This window comes from Rhincodon typus, chromosome 18 (genome assembly GCF_021869965.1).
Source record: "Rhincodon typus isolate 14 chromosome 18, sRhiTyp1.1, whole genome shotgun sequence".
In the NCBI taxonomy this organism is placed as follows: Eukaryota; Metazoa; Chordata; class Chondrichthyes; order Orectolobiformes; family Rhincodontidae; genus Rhincodon; species Rhincodon typus.
Genome location: NC_063349.1, coordinates 45382581 through 45403022, shown reverse-complemented (window position 1 = coordinate 45403022; position 20442 = coordinate 45382581). Strand labels below are relative to the sequence as shown.

At 39.3% G+C, this 20442-nt stretch overlaps 1 protein-coding gene across 1 annotated transcript in view; it reads left to right on the top strand.

Annotated features, from left to right (window-relative positions):
- Nucleotides 1-20442, top strand: part of cep290 (centrosomal protein 290) — a 79133-nt gene that overhangs the window by 34158 nt on the left and 24533 nt on the right. Inside the window, exons 13-21 of the mRNA XM_048607939.1 lie at nt 239-346; nt 2294-2428; nt 3798-4067; nt 5164-5271; nt 6452-6651; nt 9549-9762; nt 10694-10831; nt 13833-14054; nt 17642-17773. Of these exons, the coding sequence (XP_048463896.1) occupies nt 239-346; nt 2294-2428; nt 3798-4067; nt 5164-5271; nt 6452-6651; nt 9549-9762; nt 10694-10831; nt 13833-14054; nt 17642-17773 (1527 nt within the window). The remainder of the gene's footprint in view (nt 1-238; nt 347-2293; nt 2429-3797; nt 4068-5163; nt 5272-6451; nt 6652-9548; nt 9763-10693; nt 10832-13832; nt 14055-17641; nt 17774-20442) is intronic.

Sequence of the window (20442 nt, the reverse complement as noted above, 5' to 3'; positions counted from 1 at the left end):
CCCCATATCCAACTGATGTTGTCGCTCTACCTCTCTGACCAGTGCCCAAAGTTGCCGTCTTCCTAAGGATGCTGCAGTCATAAATCAAATTACTCATAAGATATCTCAAAATGCTATTTTTGCAAAATAATTCAATCTAATTTTCATTTGAATGAATCAATACTAATTGCTTTCACCATCTTCTCAGGAAATCTGTTCCATAGATTGACCATTTGATTTCTTTACCCACTTCCAACAGCTCCATGAAGAACGGCAGATAGCATGGGATCGCAGAGAGTTAGAGCTACAACATCAGTTGGATATGTATGAACATCAACATAACGAAATACTGAGTGCAGCTCAAAAGGTGGATGTGTTTTATGGCTTATAGATAATGCATGTAAATTTTAAGATGAGGTGCATAGTGCAATGAATTGTTCAATTAATCAGGTCAATATGTTCTATAAGTGAGGGGATAACACCTTAATGTAACTTCTAATGACATCACCCATTTGGCACATCATGCCCTGGTGTTTCTTTGAAAGAGTTACTTCACTGCCTTGCTCCTTCCTCAGCCTTGCAAATGTTTCCTTTCCAAGAACATTCCCCTTTCCTTTTGAAAGTTGTTCTTGCAGCTGCTAATACCACCCTAGCAGCCAGCAAATTACAGATCACTTGCAACTTAAAACAAATTTTCATCTACCCCTCATTCTTTTGAAAATTACTTTTAAATCTGTTTCTGCTGGTTATCAACTCTCCTAGCAATTGAAACATTCAATATTTTAACGAAGATCTGTAGCTCGGATTGCGGTTGGAGTTGTTGGTTGAGCTGAGCTGATTGGTTTTCATACATGACCAATTCTCCCTCGTTTCAATACGCTCTGACATAGAAGGACATCAATTTGACTAGGACAAAGTTACAGTACGAGGACAAGTGAGACAAAGACAAGCACGAGAATTCCTGGAGGCCTGGTTTTCAAACGCCGATGCAATTAACAAACATGTTGAAATAGACCCTATCTACATCCAACTGCAGTACAAAACCAGAAACAAGACTGCTCACGAGGACAGACCGGACCATATAAATTCAGAGTGGGACAGAACAATTGCACTTCAATGGAGGCTACACAGCACTGACGATGTCACCTAGAAAGAAGATGAAACATTTGCATGAAAACCAGTCAGCTTGGCAAACCAACCAACAACTCCAATTGAAACATTTCTCCCATTTACTCTGTCAAAACCATTCATAATTTTGTACGTAAAGGACAATGCCAGATCTGAATTAGGAGAAGAGGAAGGCCATTCAGTTTCTTAAATCTGCTCCACCATTCAACAAGGTCATGACTGATCTTTAGAATTCCCATCTACCTCCAATAACCTTAGATTCTTCTTAGGCAAGGGGTCAATCTACCTCCACCTTAAAAATATTCAATGATCCCACCTCCATGGCCTTCAGAGGCAGCATGCCAAATGAAATTCCCTCTGAGAGAAAAAAAAAATTCGTCTCTGTCTGAAAGGGAAATCCCTAGGTTTTAAATCATGGCTGCTACCCTGGACTCAATCACAGAAGGGAACATCCTTTCCATGTCCACTTTGCCAGGAACCCAGGACTGTTAAGGATCTTTGACAGTTCATTCAAGACACTCCTCACCACTGTTCTCTGTAAGCTGAAAGCCGCTTCAAGGTTCCGCACCTGGCAATCAGCATTGACTTGTGGTTCCAAAAGTCACTGCCACCCACGGATCTCCGAGGCCCACACAACCAGAAACAAATTTAGAGGGAACGCTTTCGTTCACTCTTCTAACCTCTAATAGCAACAAGTGTAGTTCGTTCAAACTTTCCTCATAGGACAACCTGTTCATTCCAGGTATTAATCTAGTAAACGTCCTGAGAACTGCCTCTAACCCATTTACATATTCCTTTAAATAAGGAGACTAAAACTGCGTGCAGTATTCAAGATTCAGTCTCACCAATCTCCTATGTAATCGAAGCATAACATCCTTACATTATGTGTTTCAAGAATTGGTAGAGCAGATGTATAAAGTATAATATTCTATTATTATTCTTAATTATTTGCAGTACCAGCATACTGACCTCTTGTAATTCATGCAATAAAAAAGCTAGAACGCTTTACACCACATTTCCTTTATTTTCTGAAAAATAATCTGAATAAATTTAACTTGGATATTTCTATTGTGGTAGAGCATTTGAACAATAGAATATGCTTCTAATGTGGTAAAATCTGTCTTTAAGACTACAATCGTGTAGTGTTGTACTTGTAGCTGTACTCATCATATTCCATTTTTGACAGTTTGAGGAAGCAACTGGTTCAATCCCAGACCCTAATAAACCACTTCCAGAGCAGCTGAATGTGGCTGTGCAAAAGATCAGAGAGCATGTCTTCATAATTCTTGAAACACAAGCAACCTGCAGGACTCTGGAAGAGGTAAAGGAAAAGTCGAGAACTATTAGTTTGCAACTTAAAAATGTCAATAAGACATGCCACAAATGATTGTGCTAATATTTTATTGGAAAAACTGTGAGGTGCAGATTCAACACTCTGACATTTCCTTCCTAAACTTGTTTACTTTGCTACCTGTCTCCCTCGCTTGGTGATTCCTAAGGTTCTGTTCTTCACACCTTATCTATCAAATATATGCTAATCCATGGCAACATCACCAAGAGCACCACAATAGTTTCCACATGAATGCTGATGATGCCTAGCTCGACCATACCACCACCTCTCACTTGACTGCTTCACTATCTCTTAAGTCATCACGCTGCTTATTCAAATTAAATACTGGACAAGCAGAAATTTCCTCCAATTTAATTATTCCAGACTGAGACAAACATTTTGAATTTCATGTGATGAGAGACGGAATCAGTGAAGATGGCATGTATGGCACTCAACATGGTCCAGGACGAAAGTATGGGAGTTTTGTATAAATTGGAATTTATGCGGGTTGGAATTTAGAAGGTAAATGAGAAGGGAATTTGAAAGGATAAGTCCTGTCGTAATGAAATCATGTATAAAGCAGTCAGCAATGGTGAGGTTAACATAGGTTGGATGTGGTCAGTTTTTTGAAAGTGGAAAAAGATGCTGTTACTGATGGTAAGCATGTAGGATTTGAACTGGGGAGTGGCCTTCCTATATATTTTCCCATTTTATTTGGTATATTGTGAGTGATAGAAAGTAAAAAATATGAAGCTAGTTAGAAAATGAAGAGGAATACACACTGGAAGAAGTACCTATGGCCCAGATTTTCCAATGGCCAGATAATCGTTTTAGCAGTGTAGATGGGAGTTGTATATTGGGGCCCCGCAGAACCCACAACATGGTGGATTCTGGTGGGCAATCCCTTACGCCTGGAACTCACTGAAAGCATCCATTTAAATTGGAGGATCTGGAGAGGTCTACTGCAGTTGAGTAAATAGTTACTGAGGAAAAATTAGACTCAGTCACTATTTAACTAACCTCACGACACCCCCCCACGCCCCAAATTAACCACAATGCCCCCTTCCCCCACCCAGTACACTTTACCAAGATCCCTTATACTGTCAGAACAAAGCCCGATATTGGGATCCAACTTTAAGACTCTCACACCACTGGACCCTACTCCCCACCAAACTGCTGCTGGACCCAACAGTCCCACCCCTCCCCCACCTCCCGTACTAACACTTGAAAACCTCAGCACCTAACAAATGGGTTTGGCTTTTTCAAAGCAAAACAAGGGCACATTAACTGAAGGAATGTGGCAGAAGTTTGGAATTGTTCAATATCACACAATTTATTAGTTCAACTAATCTCTTTACAGAAACTTAAAGAGAAGGAGGCATCTCTGTGGAAGGCAGAACAGAATGTGCTGTCCCGAGACCAAGTAATAAATGAGCTCAGACTTCGACTACCGGCTACAGCTGAGCGAGAAAAGCTGATGGTGGACCTCAGTAAGAAGACAGAGGATGATACAGAAAGTAGGAAGGCCCTGAAAGTAGCTCATCAAACCATTGCTAACCTGCAGGCCAGACTAGATCAGAAGGAGGAAGTTCTACAAAAGTACCAACAGTTGCTGACAAGAGCACACCAGGTCAGAGAAATTACATTGTGTAAGAAAAAGCAAACTTTCAATTATATATAGACCTGTCACATCCTTGGCCATTCCAAAGTTCTTTATAACCAATGAAGAACTTTTTGAAATGCTGTCACAATTGTAATGGGAAATGTGGCAGCCAACTTATACACAGCAAGCTCCCAAAAACAACATGTGATAATGATCAGATAATCTGCTTTGTTGATGCTTTTGAGGGATATATTTTGGCCAGGACATCAGTTTAAAATTTGCCCTCTCTAACCAGTGCCAGGAACAATGCTCCCCTTTCTTTAAAGTCTATTCATTTTAATGTGAAAGATCTTCAAATTCTTTTTGTGACTGTATGGTACAATATCTTAAAGCAGATAGCCTGTCATAAGCCTTCATGGTATGTTCTAGGTAATCATGTGATCTCATGTTCTCAATGCTTACACAAAACACTGACCATAACCCATGAAGACAGAGGCAACCTCAAGTTAACATCTCATCTAAGAAACAGATGATAAACAGTCAGAAATGTGGCTTTTAATTATTTGAAATTTTTAGAACGATCTCTGGGTCTTTAGCGATTAGGAGAGCAATGAGATACTGGGAATATTTTTGCTGGAGCAGACAGCGTATTAAAATTATCAATAATTTTGAAGACATGAACAAGAAAAGACAGTTGCCCCCGCTTGGGGCCAATGCGGCAGAATTACTCATTTTAAATTATTACAGAGTGTGTGCAGAGATATTGGGAAACATTTATTTGCATGGTACTAAATGCAGTAATTGAGACATGAGGCCATTAGACCTTTTCAAGGGGAGATAAGCATTTAATGCAGGAAATGATACATTATTATGAGGAGAAAATGTGGCAGTAGCATTAATCTAATAAAAAGAAAAGCAGTGGGCTGAACAGTCTCTTTGCCTTTTTAAAAACTACTGTGGTCCTTTGGTTAAGCAGGAAAGAAGAATCAAATCTTTGCTGGAAATACTCAAACTTAGCTGCTGTTTTACCAAAACCTCATTGATTGAGAACCAAGAGCAAGAATTCATACATAATGAAGGCATCTAGATTACTTACCCTGCTTTTTTTTTAAACACTTAACAGGACCAAGAAGAAATTGCAAAGAAACATGAGGAGGATCTTAAAGTTTTGCACCTGAAACTGAATTCATATGCAGATGCATCACTGAATAAATTTAAACAATCTGCAATGGTTAGTTTAACTTAAACTCTTTGTATTGGTTTTTCTGCAAAGATGATTAAGTGCTTATGTAATACTTTAATCTCATATGCTGTTTCTTAATTTGTTGTAAATTCATTAGTTTTCTACTTTAGTCACAGAATTGTCACAGCCCAGGCGGATGCCATTTGGCCCACCGGTTGCTCATTTAGTACCATTCTCCTTCTTCCCATAACTCTATACATTGCATCTTCTCAAACAATCATCTAATTCCCTTTTGAATGTTTCGATTAATATGTTTTTGAATATTTTTTAAAGGCTATAGAGAGCACCTATATTAGTTAAGACAGCCTTCATCTGGGGTAACCTTGCAGCATCCTTGACCATAAAGACAGCATTTGCTTTTTCAGAAATTGGCTCTTAGTGGGTTGAATTCCAAGAGGCATTTGCATATAGGAGCCAAACTTAGGCATGGGGCTACTACAGTGTAGCCTTGAATTTATGATTTCCACACCCCAGTCCCTAGACTGTATCACCTTGTGGGAAGCACAGGTTCGTGGAGTCACTCAGTCTTCTCTGGCTCCTATCCTGCATTGTATTGACTTGCAGCATTTTCTTTTCACGATTATAGTGGTGTACTTTTGCAATTAAATGAGAATCTCGCATTCCATGCCAAACCTGATTGACAGCCCATTTTGCACTCCCTGCCAGCACAAATTCTCTTGTTAATCACTCTCATTTTGTTGCTTACTTGTACATTTCTTCCACAGTATTCATGGAGACAATGGTTGACATGAGTAGCCTTAACAAGGAGATAATGAAATTCATTCCCAGGCCATTATTATTAATACCAGCATGTCTGGGGAATGTTGTTGTTCCACTTCCTGTCAAGAAAATTTTCATGCTTTAATTAAATGTAAATCTAATTTAATTTAAATATAATTAACGTAAATTCTGAAGGCTGATGTTGCAGGATGTAGTACAAAGACCACACCCTGTGAATCTAATGATAGGATAAGCCGTGCTGTTTGAAATGAAGGAAAAGTTGTTTATTTTTTTAAAATGTGCAGAGGCTGCAAATCTGAAATGAGAACTGAAAAGACTGAAAGTGTCATTCAGCATTCTCGGAGAGGAAAGAGCAATTGGGTAATGAAAAGAGGAGAATGTAGGCAATTCAGTGACAGAACAATAAGCATTTGTGTTACTGTAACAGGAGCTGATGGAGAAACCATCCCTTTCAGTTCCAACACCCAAGCATCTGGCACGCCTGGCAGAGTTGGAACAAACAGTGGCAGAACAGGACAGCTCACTGTCAGCGCTTGTGGACAAACTGAAGAGAGCAACCATGGAACTAGAGAAACAGAAAGATATTAATCAGCTGAAAGTGAAAGAGCACAAAATGGAAAAAGCAAAGTGAGCTCTGATCATGAACTAAATGTAGCTCATTTCCAGCATTGTGTAATTTGCTTATATGTTTTAACCTAGTTTAATTGCTTTTAAAATAATTTTAAATGTCAGCATATAATTTTTGAATCAAATCAAAATTTGGTGGTTCTTGCTGTATCCTTCACATTGTGGGAGTAGAGCTTAAATGGTGGGGACATAAATACTGAATTTAGCAACTTGGAATTGAGTTAGCTGTTCAGCGCTTTAAATGTGTTCCACCATTCTGTTAGATCATGAAGACACCATGATCCTCTGCGCAGAAGCACCTGAAGTTTCTTTCCATTTGGATAATAAGTTGCCTTTCTATTCCTCCGACCAAGATGGATAACCTTACGCTTATCTACGTTAAACTTCATTTGACAAATTTTGGCCCATTCACCTAAACTATCAATATTCACTTGTAAATTTTTTATTTATCCATTGCAGTTTACTTTCCCACCTGTTTTAGTACCTTCTATCCCCGCATCCAAGTCATGAATGTAGATTGAAAATAGTTGGGACCTGAGGACTGAACCCTGTGGCACCCCATCTAGTTACAACTTGCTAACCAGAAAAAGACCCATTTATCCCAACTCTCTGCTTTTCATTTGTAAGCCAATCCTCAATCCAAACTAAAAAATTATCTCTAACCCCATATGATCTATTGTTATCTTTAACCTTTCGTGTGGTACCTTATCAAATGCTTCTAGAAGTCCAGATATGCTACATTTACAGGATCCCTATTATCCACATTGTTTGTTACATCTTCAAAGAACTCTAGCAAATAGTCAAACATGATTCACCCTTTGTAAAACCTGCTGATTCTGATGGATTATATTTGACTTTCCAAATATCTTGTTATTATTTTCCATAATAATGGATTCTAACAATTTCCCAATAATACATGTTAAACTAATTGATCTGAAAATATTGATTATATGACTCTACTATTTCTGTGTTCCCCACAATTAATTCCCCAGATTCATCCTCCAAGGGACAACATTCACTTTAGCTACTGTCTTCCTTTGTATATACTTATAGAAGCTATTGCTATTCATTTTTATATTTTTCAGTAGTTTACTTTCATAATTGACCTTTGCTCTTTTTATGACTGTTTTAGTAACCCTTTGATGATCTTTGAAAGTTTCTACATCTACCTGCCTACCACTTACTTTTGTAATATGGTATGCCTTAGTTTTTGGCTTTATATTATCTTTAACTTCCTTGCTTAGCCATGGATATTTCTCCCCATTTTACATTCATTCTTCTTCTCTGGAATATAGTTTTAGTTGGGACCTGCATTTGATTACAGCTTTGGGCGACTATCGAGTTTGCACATTCTCCCCAGGTCTGCTCTAGTTTCCTCCCACAGTCCAAAGATGTGCAGGTTAGGTGGATTGGATGTGCTAAATTGCCCCATAGTATGCAGGCTAGGTAGGTTAACTATGGTAAATGTGGAGTTACAGGGATAGGATGGGATGTTCGTTGGAGGGTTGGTGCAGTGTCAATGGGCTGAATGGCGTCTATCTGCATTGTAGGGATTCTCTGATTCTAATTGAGCATCTCCTCAAACATCTGCCACTGTTCATCAACTCTCCTACCTTTTAGTCTTTTTTGCCCAGTCCATCAGTGCCAAATCTGTCTTCATGCCAATGTAATTACTTTTGTTTAATGCTAGAATGCTAGTTTGGTCTCCAGTTTCTTGCCCTCCAACTGAATTTGAAGTTCTAGCATGCTGTGATCATTCTTCTCTGGAGAATCCTTTACTATGAGAACATTAACCAATCCCACCTCCTTAAACAGTATAAAATCCAGGATAGCTTGCTCCCTGGTTGTTTGCACAACATTTTGCTCCATCTCTTAACACACTCAATGAGCTCTCCCTCAAGACTGTCCTTGCCAATTTAATTGATCAAGTCTATATGCATATTCAAATCACCAATAATTGCTGTACCTTTCTTACAAACCCCTAGTATTTTCTAGTTTATACTGTGCCCGACTGTAGGACTACTGCTGAGGATCTGAAGATTACTCCCACCAGAGACTTCTTTTCCTTGCTATTTCTTATTTCTACCCAGACTGATTCCGTGTCTTGATCTCCAGTGCTGATATCATTTCTCACTACATCACCAATCTCATCCTTTACCAACAAAGCTACACTGCCTCCTTTTCCTTCCTGCCCATCCTTCAGAAACATAATACCCTTGGATATTCAATTCCCAAACCTGGTCTCCCTGCAAACAGGTTAAGAACGGATTCATTTCACTCTCCCCTTGTCAAACATAATTGGTTCTCACCTAAACGTAGTGATAGCAATTCAAAAATAAGACATTGCCCATGGAATACTGTACAATCTTGAGAATGTGAAATATGTACATTTTCCATTGTGCAACAACCATGTCACTCTCACAGATTTGGGTCATGTTCTCCTGCCAATGTAAAGGTGCAAACTTAATCAGTCTCCAATTCCTTGGGAAGTAAGAGCGTAAGGCAGAGAAACAAAGTGATCAAGGGATACAGATCGACAAAATGTTAAAAGTGACAATACAAGGGAATTCAATCCTAGGGGTCATGAACATAAGATACTCCAAGTCCAAAAGGATCATCAAAATTCTTTACATAAAATGTGTTTACATGCGAAACTTGTGACCACTTAGGATAGAAATTAAAGCAAATAGGATTGATACACTTGAGCAAAAGCTGCATAAACATCTTGGGGAAAGAGGACTAGAAGAAATATTAACAGGGTGAACTAAATCAGGGCAGAAGGAGGCTCAGTTGGAGTGCCATCACCAGTACAAACCAGCTGGACTGATTGCCTGTGCTGTAAATGCAATGGGTTTATACACTGAAACATTAAACATTTTGTCATCTTTTGTTTCAAGTCTTGAAGAGAAACATGCAACTGAGGTAAAGAAACTTTGCAATGAACTAGATGAGCTGAGGTGCACCCAGCTGCAGACGGAGAAGGAGGTGCAGTACTTGCAAACTGAACTGGAGGATCAGAAACAAGCGAATACAAGGGCACCCACCACCACCATGAAGAATTTAGTGGACAGGTTAAAAGGTCAACTTGCCTTGAAAGAGAAGCAGCAAAAGGTAATAACGAAAAATGAATAAAAAGAAAAGCAAAAATGCATGTAAATAAACAGTTGGCACGGATATTGATATCTTTATTGCTTGTTACTGTTGTGTTTTACACTGTACTTCATAGTTTCTACTCATTTAGGAATAACCTTTTAATGTAACCTACTTTTATTTTTTTTAAAATTTTAACTATTTTTGATTTAACATAACCCACTATTTGCAATTTCAAATATGCCACCTAAAATATTAAAAGTGGTGACTATTTTTCCAATTAAACTCTTCTGTAGATTTCAGGCACAGTCAGTTCAGACTGTTAACAATTGGAGGCGTTATCTTATTCCTGTAAACGCTTTTTCTCTGACTGAAAACAACAAATGCTAGATATCACAGCAGGTCAGGCAGCATCTGGGGAGAGAAAGCAAGCTAATGTTTCGAATCTAAATGACTGTCAGAGCTGACATGAAGTGTGGAGGGGGCAGCATTTATACTATAGTTGGGGGATGGGGCAGGGGTGGGGGTGTAGAGTGCTGGGGGAGAAAAGATGTTGATAGTTCAAGTTAAGTGATCGGAGTGTGAGAATGGCAGAACAATGGGGGTGTCTAACTGCCAGAGTTGAAAGAACAGACAGTTTCCACTGGGGTGGGGTGAGGGGAGAGAGACGACATGGTGACAGAGAATGTAACAGGTAAAGTTAAAAGAAAGGGATGAAATGGGAGTTGGTTCACAGTTTGAGGGAGTTGAACTCAATATTAAGTCCAGAAGGCTGTAAAGTGCCTACTTTGAAGATGAGATGTTGTTCTTCCAGTTTGTGCTAAGGTTCACTGTAGCACTGCAACGTGCAGAGAATAGACAAGCGGGCATGTGAGCAGTAAGCTGTGTTAAAATGACCAGCTTTGGGAAGGTCAGGGTCGTGCTGTTCTGATTCCCATTCTGTGCCTTGTAGGCTCTGAGTAAAGCACTGTTGGACCTTCGAGCTGAGATGACATCCCAAGCAGAACAACAGATTATAAACCAGGCTGCACAAAAGGAAGGACACCTCAACGTGCAACAAATTGTTGATAAGCAAACTAAAGAACTGAGGGTGAGTCGTTAAAATTCAAGCCCATGATTATCATTCATCCTGGTGAGCTGTTTTACCAATCTCCTTTGGACTGTTTTTCATTCTTTAGCAATTGAGTCATGTTTAAATCCTTCAGATTTTTTTTTGTACGTATCTGCGTATCTGCTGAGGAACATGTTTTTGTATTTTTAATACAGGCTTTCCAACAAAGAAAGCCAGCAACTTGAACGACTGAAAAAGCAGGCTTCAAAGCATTTTGACACAGATTTCCTTTGTTGGATTAACTGAAATTCAGGACAAGTACTAATGCCCTGTTCAGTTGTTCATATTGTTGGATATCTCACATCCAGCCAGTGGGAGGGGAGAAAGAGTGGGAGAAGACAAGAGGGAGATATTGGAACTTTGAGTGTGGATCCTGGACCAGAACTATGTGCTGCTAGTATTTATGATTTTGTCTTCTATTTAATTTCTGGACAATGAGAACCAACTCAATTTTACCAGCTTATTCCTGCTTCCATTTAAACCCAATGACAAAACTCCAAATGTGATATTTAAAATAATCTAAAAGGATTTTCAGGTAAAATATAAAAGTCACAAAATAGTGATACACGTTAACAAGGTCATTTAAAATTAATGCATACAACCTAGTGGTTCATTTCCAGAGGGATAGAATTGAAAATCCCCATATTTATGTTAAGCATTTTTAGAACCTTGGGTAGACTACATCTGGATAACTGAAAGAGTTCTGATCTCTGTTTTATTAAAAATGGGATAGAAGGAGACACTGGAGAAGATCCAAAGGATATTTACAAAGATAATCTCAGAACTGAGAGATTACAACCATTAAGAAAAGAATTGAACAGGTTAGGCCTCTATTCTGTAAAAAAGAGAAGATTGAGAGCTGAATCAGTAAGCCTTAATATCATGAAAAGTTTTGATGGGGTGGATACAGACCAGATATTTCCACATGTTGGAGCAGACCAAAACTATGGACCATAATTGTAACGTAGACACTCAAATCACAAAGGGAATTGAGGAGAGAGCATTCTAGTTTGAAAGTAATTGCAATGTGGAATTCACGAACACAAAGTATACTGGGGGTAAATATCATATGCATTTTAGAGCATCCAAGATAAAAGCATTGTGGTTATCCTGATAGGAGCAGAGGAATGGGAATAGGCCATTCAACCCGTCACGCATACTCCACTGTTTAATGCAATCAAACACGCGAATGCCTTTTACCTATACTATTCCATAATGCTTTACACCATTGTTAATTAGAAATGTATCAACCTTTACAGCACATTGGTGAGGCCACTTTTGCAATACTGTGTACAATTCTGGTTGGCCTTCTATAAGAGGCCTATTAAACTATATTAAACTTGAGAGGGTGCAGAAAAGATTTATGAGGACGTTGCCAGGACTGGAAAGTTTGAGCTTATAGGGAGAGGCTGAAGAGACTGGGGCTTTTCTTCCTGGAGCATCAGAGGCTAAGGGTTGATCTTATAGAGGTTCATAAAATCATAAGGCGCATGGTTAGGTTGAATAGCCAAGGTCTTTTTCCTAGGGTGGGGAAGTCCAAAACTAGAGGGCATAGGTTTAAGGTGAGAGGGCAAAGATTTAAAAAGGACTTGAGGGGTACATTTTCTACGCAGAAAATCATACATTTATGGAACGAGCTGCCAGAAGAAGTGTTGGAGGCTGGTACAATTACAACATTTAAAAAAACATCTGGATGGGTATATGAAAAGGAAGGGTTTAGAGGGATATGGGCCAAATGCTGGCAAATGGGACATGGTCAGATTGGGATGTCTGGTTGGCACCGATGAGTTGGACTGAAGGGTTTTTTCCGTGCTGTATGTCTCTGGGTCTATGACTCTACTTTAAATATCTTCAAGAACTGAGCTTCCATTTCTCTCAGGATAAAGAATTCCAAAGATTCATCATGCTCTCAAGATTTATCCTAATCTCAGCCCGAACTGACATCCTCCTTTGAGTGATAGAGCTCTACAGCATGGAAACAGACCCTTTGGTCCAACTCATCCATGCCGACTAGATATCCTAAATTAATCTAGTCCTATTTGCCAGCATTTGGCTATTTTCCCTGTAAACCCTTCCTATTCATATACCAATTCAGCTGCCTTTTAAATGTTTTAATTGTACCAGCCTCCACCACTTCCTCTGGCAGCTCATTCCGTAGATGCACCACACCCTGTGTGAAAAAGTTGCCCCTTAGGTCCCTTATAATAAATTGTGTCCCCTGATTCTAGACTCCTTAACCAGGGAAAACATCTTGCCTGGCTCTACCCTATCTATTGGATTAAATGAAAGAGGCAAGAGTGGAACCTCATTTGGAGCCTAAATACTGATGTGTAGCATTTAGGGCTGAATGACCTGTTTGTGCCCTGCATATTCCGTGCAATGTTGTATCCAGCCACCCCGCATTTTTTGTTCACATCATTAGAAATATCCAAATTTTCCCATTATTATTTCAGCCATTTAACCAGCTCCTGTTTTTCTCCCAAGTAATTTGCACCTTCTCGCACATGTATTTTTTTCTTCCCTCCTCTTTTAATTTAGCCTATTTTCTAATCAATCTGTTCAGAGGTATTATTCCACACCTCTGGAGCAGATGAGACTTGAACCCAGGCCTCTCAGTCCGGGGTTAGGGGCACTACCATTGTGCCACAAGAGTGCCTTTCACTGAAAGTTGATAGGGCAGATATTTGAAGAGTCAAAACTGTCATGAGCACTTGCCCCGTCCTCTTTATTTGGTTCCTTTTTAAATACTGTTCACCTGTGGCTTCTTCCAATGAAGTATGTGCACCTGAAAAATTAGCTGATCTGTTCTCTCCCTAGATATTGACAGGCCAGCTGGCTTTTTCCAGCCCTTTCTATTTCTGCTTTTAGCAGATCTTCAGAGGGGCAGAGGCATCATCAATATTCGCATTTGTAGCACAGTACATGGCACCAGTTTGACATTTTCCCCCAGTTTAACATTTCTCACTTCTTTTGCTTTTAGGCACGTATAGAAGATCTGACAGACCAACTTGCAGCAGCTAAGGACAGTGTGAAGGCGTGTAAGAGCAAGGAACTGGCCACAGCAGCCGAAATAGAGAACTTAAATGGAGAACTTCAGAAAAAGCAACGGGTTCAGAACAAATTACAAGCAGAGAAAGATGAGCTGATGAAAGAGAATGAGGAACTGAAGAAAAAAATTAAGAGGCTGTGCAACAGCTTGCAGGTTCAAATTTTTACCCATCTTTTATTCTGTCTGATTAGAAAAATCCTCAGTTCAATCTTTAAGATTATGAGTATTTCTGAATAATTTTACAATTCCACTCATTTTTGGTAACATCTATAAAATCTTGTTGGAGAAAATACATGCTTTTGGTTTTTAGTGAAGATTTTTTACACATCCACTTGAATATTTTAAACAAGAAACAAGTGATTTTTTTCATTCACTCATGGGATGTGGGCATCGCTGGCTGGCCAGCATTTATTGTCCTTTCCAGTTGCCCCTGAGAAGGAGGTGGCAAGCTGTCTTCTTGAATTGCTACAGTCTATATGCTATAGGTTGAGCCACAATGCCCTTATGGAGGGAATTCTAGGATTTTGACCCAGCGACAATGAAGGAATGGCAATATATTTCCAAGACTGAATGGTGAGTGGCTTGGAGGGGAACTTGCGAGTGGTGGTGTTCCCATGTATCTGCTACCCTTGCCCTTCCAGATGGAAATGGCTATAGGTTTGGAAGGTGCTGTCTAAGGATCTTCAGTGAATTTCTGCATTGCATCTTGTAGATAGTATATACTGCTGCTACTGAGAATCAGTGGTGGAGGGATTGGATGCTTGTGGATATAGTGCCAATCAAGTGACCTGTTTTGTCCTGGATAGTGTCATGCTTCTTGAGTGTTCTTGGGGCTGTACTCATCGAGGGTAGTGGGGAGTGTTCCATCACAGTCCTGACTTGTGCTTTGTAGATAATGGATAGGCTCTGGGGAGTCAGGAGATGAGTTATTCCTGGCAGTATTCCTAGCTTCCGACCTGCTCTTGTAGCCACTATATTTACATGGCAAGTCTAGTTTCTGTTCAGTGGTAACCCTTAGAATGTTGCTAGTGGAGGAATTCAGTAATGGTAACACCCTTGAATGTCAAGGGGTGGTGGTTGGATTGTTTCTTATTGGAGATGATCATTGCCTGGCATTTGTGTGGCGTGAATTTTATTTGTCACTTGTCATCCAAGCTTGGGTATTGTCCAGGTCTTATTGCATTTGAAAGTGGATTGCATCAGTATCTGAGGAGTCACGAATGGTGCTGAACATTGTGCAATCATCAGTGAACATTCCCACTTCTGTCCTTACGATGTAGGGAAGTTCATTGATGAAGCAACTGAAGATGGTTGGGTCAAGTACACTACCCTGAGGACCTCCTGCAGAGATGTACTGGAGCTGAGATGACTGACCTCTAACAACCATCATATCCATCTTCCTATGTGCCAGGTATGACTCCCAACCAGTGGAGAGTTTGCCCACTGATTCCCAATGATTCCAGTTTTGCTAGGGCTCCTTGATGGCATACTCAGTTGAATTCTTGAGTGCTGTTGCCAGAATGTTGTCAGGGTCCATTGCCTTTGTAGTATTCAGTGCCTCGAACCATTTCTTAATAGCATGTGGAGTGAATTGAATTGGCTGAAAACTGGCATCTCTGATGCTGGAGAACACTGGAGGAGGCTGAGGTGGATCGTGCATTTGGCATCCATTCTGGCTGACGATTGTTGTTACTGCTTCAGCCTTATCTTTTGCAACAATGATGTGGGCTCTTCCATCATTGAGGTTGGGGATATCTGTGGAGCCTTCTTCTCCAGTGAGTTGTTTAATTGTCCACCACCATTCTTGACTGGATGTGGCAGGATTGCAGAGCTTAGATCTGATATGTTGATTGTGGGATCACTTAGCCCTGTCTGTTGCTTGCTGCTTATGCTGTTTGACATACAAGTAGTCTTGTTTGATAACTTCACTAGGTTGACCCCTCATTTTTGGGTATACCGGGTGCCGCTGCTGGCATGCCCTCCTGCAGTCTCCATTGAACCAGGGTTGATCCCCTGGCTTGATGGTAATGTTTGGGTAGAGGAAATGCTGGACCGTGAGGTTGTAGATTGTGTTGGAGTGCAATTCTGCTGCTCTTGTGGCCCATTGTGCCTAATACATGCCCAGTATCAAGCTGCTAGATCTGTTCAAAATCTGTCCCATTTAGTACAGTTAGAGTGCCTTTGCTTTTAGAGAAAACAGTTACTCTATTTTAAGTAGTGTGAAGTTGGAGGAACACAGCAGGCCAGGCCGCATCAGAGGAGCAGGAAAGTTGACATTTCAGGTCGGGACCCTTCTTCAGATAATGATGTAGTCCATTTCTGAAGAAGGGTCCCGCCCCAAAATGTCAACTTTTCTGCTCCTCTAATGCTGCCTGGTCTGCTGTGTTCCTCCAGCTCCACACTGTGTTATCTCTGACACCAGCATCTGCAGTTCTTGCTAACTCTATTTTAAGTAGTTTGTTTTTTTGTTTGTCCATGACTTTTACAAAAGGTGGTGATAAGGAGCAAGACTAGAATGTATAGACCATTATTTCTACATCAGCTCCACTTTCCTATCCTATTGCCATATCCCTCAATTCCTGTTGTGCCCAAAAGTCTATTAGTCTTGGCCTTTCAATATACTTTTGATTCAGTATCCACAGCTCTCTGGAGTAATACCACAACCCCCTGAATGAAGATGATTCTTTGTCTTCCAGTCCTAAAAGACTGCCAACTAATCTATTATCCTTAGTTTTGGACTCTCCAGATAAGGAAAACAGCTTTTTGCTACCTACCCTGCCAAACACTGTCAGCATTTAATACATTTCAATTAGATTACATCTCATTCTTCTGAACTCCGGAGAATTTCAGCCCATTTTTCTTCCTCTGTCCTCATAGGACAGCCTTCAAATCCAGGAATCAATCTAGCATCCCCTTCTAAGCAACATTTTATCTTTCCTGAGATAAAGAATGTACTGCCTTACAGGGCGTAGGAATTGGGAAAGAGATTGGTATAGAGCCTGTAACAACATTGTGACATGATACTTGGTATATCAAAACTGAATAGAAAGTACTTACAAGTTATGTTCATTCAAAAGCCTGCTCCAACATTGGGACAACAAGAAATATGGTTGATTGCACGGCACCTTCTCAGTTCTGACAAATTGTCCAAAAATATCTTTGTTAGCAACTGTGGCAATATCTCTAAAACAGGGACAATCTTTGGAATAGAAAAGACATTTGTGATGGAATTAAGAAGATATTCATTAATATACTGCAAATGTTTTATTATCTGGAACTTATAGAACAAGGAATATTCCAGATAATGAAGATGTCTGCATAATCAATGTAAAAACACACACAAAGTAATAGAAACGTAATGCAGGGGATATACACATCACTGTTATCCTTTATTTACAGCATACATTGCTTAAATAATAAGGCAACTTTGCCTTAAGTAAAACTTACTGGCAAAGAACCTACTCACGCATCCTCAACTGACTACTCAAACATCACAGTATTTGATGAGAAATTGACTAAAAATTGAATCAACTTTTGATATTTTGTGTGGCCATTCGATTGAATGAGTATATTTACAGAAGTGTTCTGTATTACAGAAGTGTTTTCTGTATTAAGTATATCTCATATACATTTTGTTAACAGCTTAGCTGTATGTGGAGAGATAGACAGTGTATTAATGTTTATGTTCATACGTTTATCGCAAAATTTTAAATCTTTTTGAATTAATTCTAATGTTACAGATGAAGACTGAGACTGACAATAAGCAGAGCACAATAGATGAACTGCAGAAAAAGGTTAGAAGATTGGAATGCGAACTAGATCAGAAGGTGGCATCTGAGCAAATGGAGAGAAAGGTTTTGAAAGAGGACAGGGTAAGTTTCCACAGCCTGAATCTGATGTTGCAGCTTCTCGTTTAACCAAAGATTAAGCTCCAAAACAAACACAAATACTTGAGATCCAAATGATTTAAACTGGATTGTTTAGAATTTTTTGCCTGACAATTCGTTTTGATATAAATTAATCTCCAACTTGCTCCTTAATAATATCGTGTAAACTACTCCTATTTCCCTTTCCATAAATATTTGAGAAATGCCTTTTTCCTCTTACTGAAACCCAGAATAATGTGACAGAAACCAGTTTCTAAATATCTCAGCCGATAGTCCTGTATCCATTTAATCAAAGAAATGCTTTGTCGGACAGTCAAAAATAAAAATCCATATACACTTTCATGATTTAACATAGTCTGTCAGTCAGCGTTCTGTTTATAGTTCTCTTGCCTTTGAGTGAGAAGGCTTTGGGTTTAAGTCCCTCTCCAAGATTTGAGCACAACAGTCTAGGCTGACACTCCACTGTAGACCCGAGAAAGTGCTGCACTGTCAGAGGTCATCTTTCAGATGAGACATTCAATGAAGGCCTCTTCTGCTCCTTAGATGAGACATTAAATCAAGGCCCCATCTTTCTCTTGGGTGGATGTAAGAGATCCCATGAAGAAGAGCTCAAGTGTCATCCACAAGCATCCTGGCCAATATTTATCCTTTGATCAGCATCACATTATCTGGCTGTTATCACATTTCTGTTTTTGTAAATTAGCCATGCACAAATTAGCTGCTATGTTACCTATGCTACAACAGTGACTACACTCAAAAACATCTTCATTAGATGTAGGGCATTTTGAGTTGTCTGGTTATTGTGAAAGGCACTATATAAATGCAGTTCTTTCTTTTTATTTCTTTAGCAGAGCCATACACAGTAACCAAGAAAGTTCTTTTGATTATAAACGAAGAATCATGTTGCAAATCCACCTGTTGCAAACATTTTCAACAGATTCTTATTTTAATACCTTTATTGAATATCTTAGTATTGAATTATCAATATTAAATAAGTGAACTCTATTTTGAGCAAGACGTATATGTGAAGACTAGATTCAAACAGTTTTTTTCAATGGATTAGAGTTTGATTGACTAATATAGGCACCAGTAGCCTTTTGGCATGTTGCCATGGCAGCTCTCTCCACTAGAGTCTCTTGATACACAATCAACAAAAATTAAAGCACTACTGCTGGAGTTCTTTTTGATGGTGATAAATATCTGTTTAGAGTAGAATTTAGTTAACCAAGTTTGCAATGGAGGTTGCATAAAAAGGTGGTGTGTTTTGTTTTCTCTTTTGAAAAGGACCAGGTATTGTAATGTGACTTTTTCATTTGTTGTTGATATTCACTGGCGGGGTTATGTTAATTTACATTGAAATAGCTATTAAGCAATTAGTTAGCTTTGGATTTGAACAGCACCAGACAAAATTGCCCAAAATTGCTGTAAATGTAACAGCAAATTCCCTACTCCTCCTCCCATAAGTCCCCCCTCCCCCAAGCAATATTATTAGTGTATGGCATGTCTAAATCCTAACAATTTGCGGTGAGGAAGAGATATATCGTGAGTTTCAGTTCAACAGAAGTTGCTGGATGATTGTTGCCACTCCACCATTAATTTTGAATAAAATCCATTATCATCTTGCTATGTGTTTACTCGTTGTATGTCCTGAAATTACTCAGTCTGCACCACGAAGACAGATGAATCTCGTCACAGGCGTTTAGGACTGCTAATTTATGTCTGGATGGCTGTGGTAATGGTGTGATTTCCTTTTCCCCTCAATATACCACTCAGCTTGAACATTCCAAAAGCAAACATTCAAAATTGTGGAGACTCACTCACCATGTTAGCAGTTTGTTCCCAGAGGTTTCTTAAATTGAAATTTTCTTTTACTGTCTTTTTCTCTCTCTTTTGCTTAATCCTATCTTTTTCTTTTCTTTTTATTTGTTTTTCGCTGTCTTAACTTGACTCGAACTGCTTGTATGTCGTACTCTGTTTCTTCCCTTTCTTTAAGTTTAATTGCTTAAGAAGGTAGACAGTGGGACTTGCCAAGGTGCCATTTCCGCTTCTATTCAATTTGAAATTCTAGCATCAGCATTGTACAATCAGAATACTCTTCATTTCTGTTTTTCACACCAGTGTATAACTTCACATTTATCTATGTTATACTGCATCTGCACTGTGTTTGCCCACTCAGTCAACTTTCTAAATCATCTTGAAGCCTCTTTCCAAACTCCCCACAACTCACAATTGTGCTCAGTTTTGTGTCGTCAGCTAACTTGGTAATGTTGCATTTGGCTCCCTTATCCAGGTCATTTATTTATCACTGGAAGCACTGATTTTTGTGGCATTCCACTGGGGGGCCGTTCAAAAAAAAAAACATTTCTTACCAGTCTCTGTTTCCTCTCTGTCAACCAATTCTCAAATCCATACCAATATATTACCCCATTTCCCATGTACTTTAACTTATCTCTTATGAGGGATCTTATCAAAAGCCTTCTGAAAATCCAAATATACTGCACCCACTGGTGGTTCTTCATCTATTCTACTAGTTACATCTTAAACAAAATTCCAGTCAATTTATTAGTCTTCACTCTTCTATAAAGAGCCCCTCTTTAATCTTTATTTCAATAAACCACAACTGAAGTCAACAGTATTTTACATGACAAGCCCAT